This window comes from Triplophysa rosa, linkage group LG18, assembly GCF_024868665.1.
Source record: "Triplophysa rosa linkage group LG18, Trosa_1v2, whole genome shotgun sequence".
NCBI classification, from domain to species: Eukaryota; Metazoa; Chordata; class Actinopteri; order Cypriniformes; family Nemacheilidae; genus Triplophysa; species Triplophysa rosa.
The window spans coordinates 554,014-566,315 of record NC_079907.1 but is presented as its reverse complement, the minus strand read 5'-3'; the positions used below and the strand labels follow the sequence as shown (position 1 = coordinate 566,315).

At 39.7% G+C, this 12,302-nt stretch overlaps 2 protein-coding genes across 2 annotated transcripts in view; one reads left to right on the top strand and one right to left on the bottom strand.

Moving 5' to 3' along the window:
- The window catches only part of arhgap44b (Rho GTPase activating protein 44b), a 26,694-nt gene extending 17,303 nt beyond the window's left edge, over nucleotides 1–9,391 (bottom strand). The window contains exon 1 of the mRNA XM_057358245.1: nucleotides 9,133–9,391. Within this exon, the coding sequence (XP_057214228.1) occupies nucleotides 9,133–9,185 (53 nt within the window). The 5' untranslated portion in view covers nucleotides 9,186–9,391. The remainder of the gene's footprint in view (nucleotides 1–9,132) is intronic.
- Nucleotides 9,392–9,815: 424 nt separating this feature from the next.
- ndufb8 (NADH:ubiquinone oxidoreductase subunit B8) lies at nucleotides 9,816–11,525 on the top strand. The gene is made up of 5 exons (XM_057358796.1): nucleotides 9,816–9,949; nucleotides 10,267–10,393; nucleotides 10,689–10,788; nucleotides 10,900–11,055; nucleotides 11,362–11,525. Exons 1-5 carry the CDS (start codon nucleotides 9,859–9,861, stop codon nucleotides 11,452–11,454), a joined length of 567 nt encoding a protein of 188 aa, XP_057214779.1. The 5' UTR covers nucleotides 9,816–9,858; the 3' UTR covers nucleotides 11,455–11,525.
- Nucleotides 11,526–12,302: the final 777 nt, after the last annotated feature.

Below are 12,302 nucleotides of genomic sequence, written 5' to 3'. Positions count from 1 at the left end.
ACTATCCCCGTGGGGACAGTCCATAGGCGTAATGTTTTTATACTGTACAAACTGTATATTCTATCCCCTATCCCTAACCCTATCCCTAAACCTAAAGATCATAGAACTCTTTTTGCATTTTTAGATTTTCAAAAAATATTGTTCTGTACAATTTATTAGGTGTTTTGCCCATGGGGACCTCAATTTTGGTCCCCACGGTGACACGAGTCCCCATGTGTTGGTGTGTATTCAGGTTTAGGTCCCCACCGGGATATACAAACATGAACACACACACACACACACACACACACACACACACATACACACACACACATACTGGTGAAATATTTCCAGCTCAGTGTCTCTGTTCATGATCTGTCTTACTGCCTGTCAACTACATTCAACATTCAAACTCTCACACACTTAGCTAATGAAGATTATACTCAGACAGATAGACAGACAGACAGACAGACAGACAGACAGACAGACAGAGAGTGAGGCATACTAACAGACAGACAGAGAGGGAGACAGACAGGCAGACAGACAGTGAGACAAGCAGACAGACAAATAGGAAGACAGGCAGACAATGCCAGACATACAACACAGAAGACAGACAGACAGTGAGACCAGCAGAATGACAGACAGTAAGACAGACAGGCAGGTAGACACAGAGAGGAAGACCAGGCAGTGAGACAGACAGACAGAGAGTGAGGCATACCAACAGACAGAGAGGAAGATAGACAGACAGTGAGACAGGCAGACAGACAGACAGGCAGGTAGACACACAGAGAGGAAGACCAGGTAGTGAGACAGACAATGAGACAGACAGAGAGTGAGGCATACCAACAGAGAGGAAGACAGACAGACAGTAAGACAACAAGGAACACAGACAGACAGTGAGAGGCCAGAGAGGTAAGCTGTAATGGCTGATTGATTTCCCTTTAATTTATTCTTGCTCTGAGTGCTAAAATCCAACAGCAGAATATGTGTGTCCTCCTGCTTCACACACACACACACACACACACACACACACACACACACACACACACACACACACACACACGCTGGTGGTAATCTGCCAAGCATGCATGAAACATATGTCCAATAATAGTATGTGAAACGGCCACATTCACACTGGAGTCACACCTGAATCCACATTTAATCAGTGCAGTGTGAACACAACTGAACTAAAGATCTAGATGAGAAACTTAAAGTCACTGTGATAATGATCATTTTCTTACACAGCGTTGCAGTGATTATTATAAATGATTTATGTATGAACATCATTATGTTTGTCAAATTAATTTGCAGTTGTAATCTTTAATCAAATTCAAAAGTCAAATCAAAATTCAGAACCTGTTTCACTCGGATGTACGTGACGATACAGAAAAGAAGACAATCGCAACTTCCGTTTCATGGTGACTTTAAAACCATTCATTCATATCTCAACACACATTACTGCTACACAGGTAAGATGATGGCTTGTTGAAAAAGTAGAACAGAGGCAGTGAAATCCTCCGGGACAGAAGTGAGTGGAGGGGCAAAAAAATCAAATTACCAGAGAAGCGCACTTCACAAACTGGGTCACATCTCAGTTACACCTATACACTGAAACAAGCAGAGGAAATAGAACCTCACACTGACAGACCGAGGGAAAATACTGTAGTATTTACTATTTGCTACAGTAAACTGCAGTGTTTTTAAATCTTAATATAGTAAAGTACGGTATTTGATATAGTTGATCTGTTTACTAGGGATGTAACAATATAATCGATATCGTGTTATCGCAATCAAAACGGTCTCAATATTATGGTGGTCACATGACTGTATGAAACGATAGGTCTTCCAGGCCTAACATAGAGAATGTTAGAAAACATAATATACATTATCTTCGGCGAGGTGCATCTGGTGCAATTATTTTATTTTATAAAAGGGATTTTTAGGTCATTTGAACCATCTCATACTATAACTCATACCTCTGAGCAACAGTTATGATTAGAGGATAAAGAAAAGCGGATGCTTATGGCACGTTTCCAAGCCATCATGTCTCATTTTAAACCACAATAAATGTCGTACCGTGGACGTTATACCGAGGTATTATCGTACAGTGAGATTTTGATTTTGTTACATCCCTAGTAAACCGAGTACCTCAGATATGACGTATTTTTGTATGCAAATGCGAAAAAAAAGCGAGTTAGCCTTTTAGCACTTCCGGTTCCATCACCCCAAAGTCTATGGTTTTTTTAATAGGTTTTTAGTAAATCGCCTGAAATAAGGTCTGTGGTTAACAAAAACTCTAAATATTTTCACGTTTTATTCTATGACATAAAACACACCAATTATAACCTTGTGAGTTTTAAAACCTTATCGTGTTTTAAAAACGGCGGTTGCTAACAAGTTGCTAAAAGCAAATACTTTCTTTGACTTCATCACGCATATAAAGCTCACAAATAATGCAACATGGCCACAAATCTCTTAAAACATAGATGCGGATTTATTCACAGAGCATTTTTAATAAAGTTTGAAAGAGTTGTCGGAGGCTTGGTGGTGGTGACATTGATATCGAGCGACCTTAAGTGTGGTCTGTTTATAGCATCGTGTTAGCTTTTTACTTGAAAAGTAACAAATGTTGTGTTCATTTGTAAAGATTATCTTGATAGACAAAACGTGTAAACATCATAAACTTTTGTTAGTCACAGAGCTTATTTTTTGCGATCTTGAGGGATTTTATTGGAAATAAGGCTATTTTAGTAAGATAAGGTTCACTACGTTAATTTAAGATTTTAATTTAAAGGTGGAGTGGTTGATTTGGAAAGGTGCTAACGTTAGCCTGCTAGCTGCTTATAATACCACCCTCTATACGATTCGCCGTCCAAAGCCACGCCTCCTCCAAACACATGAATGTATTTCGTAAATCCACGTAACGAATTACAAACTAAATCCATTAAATTCTTCTGGAAGCATGTACATACCTGTCCAAAAGAAAGAGAGCAACCGTGGTGTCGTCTTTCAGACCCTTTGCCTGCCGGAGCTGTCTCCATCGAGTAAAAGCTGAACCGATGTTATTTCAAATTTTTCCTCTTTCATGATCCTGATGTTTTTTCCTCACTGCTTTTTCAAAAACGGACTTTCGTTTTGTAGATTGACTTGTTGTCGGTTCTGCAGGAAAGTTTGATTGTCCACCATTCTCCCTTCAGACTTGAGCACGCTGATGACGTATGATGTCTGCGTGAACAGGGTGCGCAGTTGTATGCAAAATCGGTTGGCTGAAAATGTACACATGACCAGTCACAGCATTCGGCCAGAACGTTTTGATTGGGCGAACGTTTTTTGATCCTACACCTTTCACAGACGATATATAATTATAAAAATATTATTTGACCACTATACTTCTTGATTGCTATCAGGATGTAAAGAGATTTCCAACCAGCATGACAAAACAGGATCTCCTATTCTGCCTTTAAACTTATCAAATGTCAAAACCATTTTAATACAGCAATGTGTAGGTTTTGAAGGAACAGTGATGAGTGATTCTCCGTGCACCTCTCACACTACTGAACTCTTTCAGTGATTCTCTATAAACATCTGATTTATAGACACAGACACACATGTGTATTCCTCATTGAGTGATATGAGTTGATGGTTCAGCAGTACATCCGCTATATAAAGCTCTTAAAGCGGCCGGGCGGGGGGGTGTGGGTCTGATCTCCTGCCAGTGAATCTTACAGTCACATTACCTGTCTGCACACCTGTCCTCTCGGGGGAATGTGTGTGTGTGTGTTTATAGTGCATTAACCAGATACACCTGCATTACCGTCACAGCAGGTTTACACCGGCATTACCATGTTTTTACATCACACACATAAAGGACATTAACAAGACAAACTAGATGACTGAACGCGTGCGTGTGTTTACAATATCACACATAATCGCACAAATTAAAACTCAAACCCACACATCTAATATCATAAAATCTCCGAGGTTGTATTTAGCACCTTTAAACGTTCTCTGGGTTGACACAGCTCGCCGTCTGTCTGCCGGGAAGAGACATTAAAGACAGATGATGTATGAGCGTGCGTTCTGCACTCATCCCACGCTCGCGTCTAACTGCATTACCGGCTGTGGAGAGCGTTAGCATCGACAGACTTCAGACCGTATCGCTTAGCAGACGGAACGTGTGTGTTTGTGAGAGTGAGGTGAGCCGATGGAGACAGAAAACATCTCTGAAATTCAAACACCTTCTCACAGTCAAGGCCATCAGACATCTAATGTGCAGTAATGCATCAGGACATAACAGTTATGACACAACATCAATATCACTGTAAACTTATACCACCAATCTAACACAAGCAGTTCTATATATATACCATCTCCTCGTGTTATTGTGTCGAGAAGACGCCTCGCAGATTAAATTTAGATCAGAATCTGAAGATCTGGATGGGACAAACATGACTTCAGACTCAGAGAGACAGTGAATAATCACACGGGGTGAATTAAAGAGTTTAATGAGGTTCTGGTGCTGTACGCCTCAAATCTCATTCACTCTTCCACACCATCTCAGCGGCTGTGTGTGTTTATCTTATGGATGATGATTGGTCGATACAGCGTTCCAGCGATGCTAAAACACATAACAAAAGAACAGTTACGACGTGAAGCAACTAGTGCCGGGCAATGATTACATTTTTTTTTAATCACGATTAATCGCATGACTTTTCTGTGATTGATCACGATTAATCGCATTGTTAAGTGTAAAATTCAATAATGAATTCAAAAGTCGTGTATTGTGATCTTTTATTTTAAAAGTACTGCTATATGAACAAAAGTGCACGCTTCAGCAGTCTTAGGCCAACCCCAAATGCTCTCATTGGTTGAGACGCGTGGTGACGCCCATCCCAAGACAGTACCGATCAACATCCCACCCCTTCTGAGACTCAAGGTTTGTCTATCTGTACGTTTCAGAGCCATAAAATAATACTTAAAAAAACTGCGTTAATGCACGATAAAATAATTTTCGGCGTTAATTAATTAATGCGCTAATAACGCGTTAACTTTCCCAGCCCTAGAAACAACAAACTGTTAGTTTCTGCTACGGATGTGATGATATCTCACATATTGCTCAGTTTCATCCTTAGCAACCGCACAGCCACACCCTGACAACAATCCACAACACTCACAATCACTAATGTTATGTTTAATAATATGGGTTTGTGCTTTTCACATTAGAAACTAAATGTCAAAAGTCACAGTCTCACTCTCTTTTTCTGTGAATGTCTCTCTTTCTGTCTGTCTTTGTGTGTCTCACTCTCTGTCTCTAACATCTCACTCTCTACGATCTATCTATCATCTATCCATCCATCCGTCCGTCCGTCCGTCTGTCTGTCCCTCTTTCTATCTGTCTATCTGTAACATGTCTCTTCTTGTGTCTGTCTCTGTCTCACTCTCTACCTATATGCCTCTGTCTGTATGTCTGTCTGTCTTGTCTCACTCTCTGTCATGCCTCTGTCTGTCTGTCTGACTTTCTGTATGTCCCTCTTTCTATCTGTCTGTCTCTATCTGTAACATGTCTCTCTTTCTGTCTGTCTCTGTGTGTCTTACTCTCTGATTCTAACAATTCACTCTATACCTATATGCCTCCATCTGTCTCACTCTCTGTCTCTGTATGTCTAACTGTTCATCTCACTTTCTACCTATAAGCCTCTGTCTGTCTTTCTTCTATCTTTTCTTTTTGTCTCTACCTATGTCTCTCTTTCTATCTATCTGTCTGTGTGTCTCTCTATCTGTCTGTCTGTCTGTCTCTCTTTCTATCTGTTGGTCTCTTTCTGTATATGTCTCTTGTTCTATTTGTCTCTAAGAAGTCTTAAGCAGTCCTTAATTACTGCACAAACACGCGCTCATGCACACGTCTTCACTTACATCCCACTCTCACTATGACGTCATACTTTGTCAAGCTGTGTGTGAGTTCTGGGTGTGGTGTACACTGCTGCCACATGTGTGTGTGTGTGTGTGTGTGTGTGTGTGTGTGTGTGTGTAGTGTATTGAGTAACATTAAACGAGTAACTGAACACGCTGCACACAGCCTGACCCCAGATCAGCACACACGCCTGTTCTTCTCTTTATATTCTGAGTATGTCCTCTGACCTCCCTCGACATATATGAAGACGAGACCTCCACACACGCTAGACAGAAGAGCAGGAGGAGAGATGAATGTGTCGTGCATCTCAGGCTGAGATGAATGCGATGTCATTACAGGGTGTTATGAAGCTCGGGGGGAATAAATCACACATTAACTGCTAATAATGACAGCTACTAAAATAAACTCAGAGAGCCCGATGAACAACACGACGCAGTGTGTTATTTTCATACTTAAGTGAATGTGGTTTACAGTAATTAGTGTCAGTATAACAAACAAACAGAACACAAATAAACACGCTGCGCTCTGATAGTGACTCACGGGATAACCAGAGGTCAAACACAACTGTAAATACACTAAAGCTAGCGTCCCGCAGTTTCCCTCACGATGATGAGCTCATGGAACATCAGCCTGAAGAGAAGCAGATTATTTCACATGATAGTAAATATCACATGCATTACAACACCCGCCCGCTGTCTTGTCTAAACTGCAGGAGCATCACGTTTGTTTGTTTACATGATGACTTCTGACCGAGCCAATCCAACCAGATGGTATTTTTGTTTTCTTGGATCTCATGAAGACGCGCGTCAACACAGCGCTGTGAGGGAAAAACCTCACGCGTCTAAACTGTCAGACTGAAAGTGAAATCAACTCTAAACATGCCTGAAATAGCTCCTATATGCTCTTCTTCTCCAAGAAGAAATATTATTTCGTTTCAAAACCCATCTGACATCACAGCTTTAATACAACAATAAAACATTTTAAACACAGACACACCTTAATGCGCTGGAATATAAAGGACAATAACATCCTACGTGAGCAAAAACCTAGTAAATACTGTACATGAAGATAACTTAAAAGTATTTTCATTAGATTGACATTTTCTAGTAAGAACCGTTGAGGATGACTTGCTCTAATATCTCTGTCCATCTGACTATTACAATGTAGGTTTGCTTTTAAAGTGATAATTCACCCAAAAATAGAAATTCTTTCATCATTTACTCACCTTCGAGTTGTTCCAAATGTGTATAAATGTCTTTGTTCTGATGAACACAGAGAAAGATATTTGTAAAAATGCTTGTAAGCAAACAGTTCTTGGTCCCCATTGACTCCCATAGTCGGAAAATTACAATGGTTGTCAAAAGTGCCCCAGAACTGTTTACTGTCCTACATTCTTTGAAAATCACCTTTTGTGTTCAACAGAACAAAAACAATTATAAAGCCATTTTTACTACTATGGTAGTCAATGGAGTCCAAGAACTGACTGGTTATAAGCATTCTTCCAAATATATTTCTCTGCGTTCATCAGAACAAAGAAATGTATACAAATTTGAAACAACTTGAGGGTGAGCAAATTTTATTTTTGGGTGTACTCTTCCTTTAATGGGGTTGTGTCTAAACTCCACTGAAACTGTTCACTAGATTCAAATAATTTAACTCAGTGTTTTAGTTCAGAGCTTTTGACTTCACGGACGCTCCTGTGTGACCTTTCAGTTTCAATAAACATTGAAGGAGTTGCTACTAGCCTGTGGTTTAAAACTCATTTCAGCACATTAAAACAGTAATACATCCCAGAATATCACCATCAGCGCTGTCAAGAGCATGACATGCATCTTCAATGGACACTATTTTCTATTTTCTATTTTCACCATTCGAGAGAACATGCTCAAGGTTGTGTGACCATCACAATACTTCCACTTTAAAGCCCTAATGTACATTCCCAGTCCCCAGCCCTATTATATTTCAACCTCTCCCCTCCAAACACCTGTCATACAGAGACAATCTTCATCATCGAATCCATTCCTCATGAATAAACTCAACTCAAAGTCATATTACAAAAGTCAAATGGCTTGACTTGTTTTCAGTAAACAGCAGATGAGCATCACATCACAATTTACAAAACAATCAAGCACGATAGATGATGCACTAAGAACACTAGATTGACAGTTTACCAATAACCATTTCTTTCATCAATAACACCTCGAGCTTTAGGAACTGATCCAATCGACTCGTACCGCAGACACACTGAGTGAATCGATCACAGCTCATTTCAGCACAGCTTCACTTTCCCCTGCTGATTCATAACTGTTCAGTTCTTCTGTGTGAAACCCTCAGACACTGACGTGTGACGTATTACTTCATTAAACTGTAGTGTAAAACATGATATTTTCCACTGGTCAACCTGCTCTCTAGATCTATCCACATTAGCCATCAAAACAACATAATATATAGATTGGCCACTGAGACACAACCCTGGCCAATAACCAAAATTGTAAATCAATATTGTTTTCCCTGTTTTTATGCACAGTAATTGGTAAATAAATACATGCGCAGTAAAATGTACAGAGAAAAATTAAGAATAGTTGACTTCTGGCATAGAAAATGAAACCATTTTGCTGATCTCAGACATTAGTTACTGATCTCTAGAGTCTCTGCAATCATCAACTCCCTTCAAACCCTATTAATGATACAACAGTTTCCGGTTACCATAGTAACTGAGACCCACACTTCCAGAGTGTCTGTTCCACACTGATTTGCAATCTGAAAACTACTACAGGGCAAAGGTGCAAATACAGTCCCTTTATTCAAGACTTTAATAGAGAAAAATATAAAAAGAATTTATTTAAAAAACAAACAAGCTTCTTCAAGAGCAACATTTATGTGTGACTAATAATACTGATAAACATCACAATGTTTTAGAGCAGCATCAGTGTTGATGGGTTTGGGGGTCAGGACAGGTGAAGGATGAGCTGGAGGCCCCACATCAGGACCGGCCCATATATCACATCACCACAAAACAACTTAAACCCAATAATATCATCATATAACCAAAAACAAACAGAGCAAACACCCCACTGCAACCGATCGCATTCTTGATTTTTTTTGCACCATTTAAATGAATATATATATATATATATATACTTGAAGCTGATCGTATATCTACACGGTACATGGATTCGTCGCTGGTTTTAATATTTCCTGTGTATTATAAGCAATGAATTTGACAGATGAAGGTGTTTTACCTGCCCACTGTCTGGTTGGCGAGCTGTCGCATTCGGTTGAATTGCTTCTTCATCTTCCTGCAATTTGTGCGTTAATCCCGATGGATGAAAAACATCTGACATTCCTCATTTAAAGGACGACAGTCGGGAAATATTCCAATGCGCGGGACATACTGAATAAATCCTCTTATGTGTGCTACCATCACCTATGGAGAATGTAAACGGCAATAATCATCATTTCAGCGCTGCTGCTCGTCGCTCTGATGCTGGATCCGCGAGCGCTGAGCGCTGCTGACGAGACGCCGATGAGCGGGGCATCATGGGAAGTGTAGTTCTGACAAAAAGATTGGACTGCAATCAGGATTTGCGCGAGATTAGTGGCATTTTGTTTTGACATAGTAAGATGTTTTAACTAAAGTGTAACACAATACTAACTATCTTTTCAGACTGCATTTGTTTATAAAAAAAATATTTTTGTAATATTGGTTTTGCGAACAATCTTGCCACCGTGTGGATATCGTGAACAAGTGCAGCGTCGGTGGAGAATGCCCCGAATCTTTTGTGGAGAAAATCGTGTTATTCTACACTTCCGAATAGCAGTAAATCCGCTAAAATATTCGGAGGGGTGAATTTTATCATATCATCAACATCGTTCCCCTCAGGTGTGAATCAACTGCAGCTTGTCCTTTGCTCCGAATGATTGACAGCCTTCGGCGCAAGCGCGTTGCGGGGTGTCAGCGAGGCAAGATGGCGGCGCTCGGAGCGGGTCTCTTGACCCGAGCGCTTTCTAAAGGAAAAACAGCAGGATTCTCTACAAACATAATTGGAGCAAGAACAGGTGCGTTCTTATACCTCATTTGATTCTTACAATGCAAATAAACGTTATGAATGTAGTGTTTTATGGGATAAACAGTGCGATAACCTTCATGTCAAGTTCAACGAGCTAACAGATAGAGCTAACCGCCGATGTTTTTCTGTACAACGTGTATTATTGATTACTAAATCTTGTGCGTTTAAACATCTGTAGTGTAACTAACCGTATGATCTGTTTTTACCTGATCAGATGTTAATATAAGATGTTAACATTAAAAGTTTTCCTGTGTATTCTTTTGTGGGTGGTTTGTGTTTATATTTTTGGCTTGTGTCGTGTTGCAGCCTCTGGTGTTTCTAAAGACATTTTGCCCGGCCCGTACCCCAAAACCCCAGAGGAGATGGCGGCTGCAGCCAAGAAATACAACATGACACTGGAAGATTACCGTCCCCATCCTGATGATGGCAGTGGGTAAGATTGTCTCTCTTGCATCTTCACATTTGTAACTCTGCATCGTTAGTTTTGTGCTGGCACATAATGTCTGTTCTGTATTGTGAAAATTCTGTCCTCAGACAAACATGAAAGGTGACCAACAGATTAGGTGATTTTCACATGGTTTGCTTCGGGGGATTGCTCCTGTAATAAGTTCACTTATTAGAAGTTACTTTGACAGCTGTTTGGATTACGGCTCTTCAACAGCTTTGTTCATATTCATATTCATATAAACCTCGAGTGATGTGTGTATTTATGTTGTGTTGTTTTGCAGATATGGTGACTACCCCATGCTGCCGGACAGATCACAGCAAGAGAGAGACCCGTGGTATCAGTGGGACCATCCAGATCTGAGAAGGAACTGGGGAGAACCTGTAAGAAACTGTCACACCTTTGCTTCCCACGTCTTAAAATTGTGTCGTGTATCAGCCGCAGTGTATACTTGAGGTTATTTAGTAATATTATGTTTTACGTTGATATTTCAGATGCATTGGAACTTTGACATGTACATCAGGAACAGGGTGGACACATCTCCAAGTCCTGTGGACTGGAGGACCATGTGCAAACATCTGTTTGGTTTCTTCGGGTTTATGATGCTGATGTTCGGCCTGGGCGAAGTGTTTCCTGCCTACCATCCTGTGGTGAGTGCTGCAAGAATATTCAGCAGTTAGAAACTAAAACTATTTTCATATCATCCTTCATGTAAAGTAAAAAAGGTTTAAGAAAGGAATATACAATATAGAAAGTGAAGATTATTGCAGGGAATTATGCGATAAATGTTACCTCTTTAATGTGATTGTGATGTATTTCTGAGTAAAGTAGAATACTGGCGAAAGTGTAGGCCACTTTTTTTTACCTAAATGTTAATTTTATGTTATTTAATGTTTTTGTAATCCTAATGAATGAGTATTGTTTGATTCTTAAATCATCCATTGCTCTTTTCTCAGGCACCCAAGCAGTATCCCTACAATGACCTGTATCTGGAGAGAGGTGGAGACCCTGATAAAGAGCCAGAATCCGTCAAACATTATGAAATCTAATGCTATATACCTCTCTGTTCTGTAACTTCTGTATATTTTTCTCTGTCTAATAAAGTTATTAAACCTTGTGATTATTTGTTAAGTTTGTTATAATAAATCTCGTTAAACACCTCGTTACAATAAGACTTGTTTGACCCTGCAGATGGGCTTTCAGGAGGTTGTGCTTCACCCAGTAACTATTTCGCCCGCAAAGCCATAATAAAGGTACACCAGTCTCTCACACCATTAAGTAAGGGATAATGTACAGGCAGCTGGTTGTTGTCGCAGAAATAATCCCTGACAGTGTGATCAGGACCCGATGATCTTATTTTGCGATGACAGCTGGCTGCTTGTGCTTTATCCCGCTTATTACAGGGCTACATGACACATGAGAAAAAAATGGACATGAAATGTGAATTTGAAATATTTTATTAGCTCATTTTTACCGAATGCAGACCTTCAACGTCACGAACAGGCAATTTGGTTTAATCCTTTGTAAATATAATGTCATATATGTTATTAAATGACATATTTATAATTCATTTTTGTGTAATATTAAACTGCCCCTCAAAATGATTTGCAGCATCCGGGTTACAGGGTGTTATTAGTTTTGAGCGGTTGTTATTTGACAATAACAACACTTGGAATGTCGCGACTGGCCAATCAGAATCAAGCATTCAAATGAGCCCTGTAATAAAAACAATTAGCCCATTTAACAAAATCACAAGGGAAAACACCAAATGGTCAAAGGTGTTTATTTATTATTTCTTTAAATTGTTTCTTTTCATATATTATATCCATTTGTGTTGTTTAGGTTTTTTTATGCTTTTTGTATAACACAAGCCAGGGAATTGCCAACATGGATGACA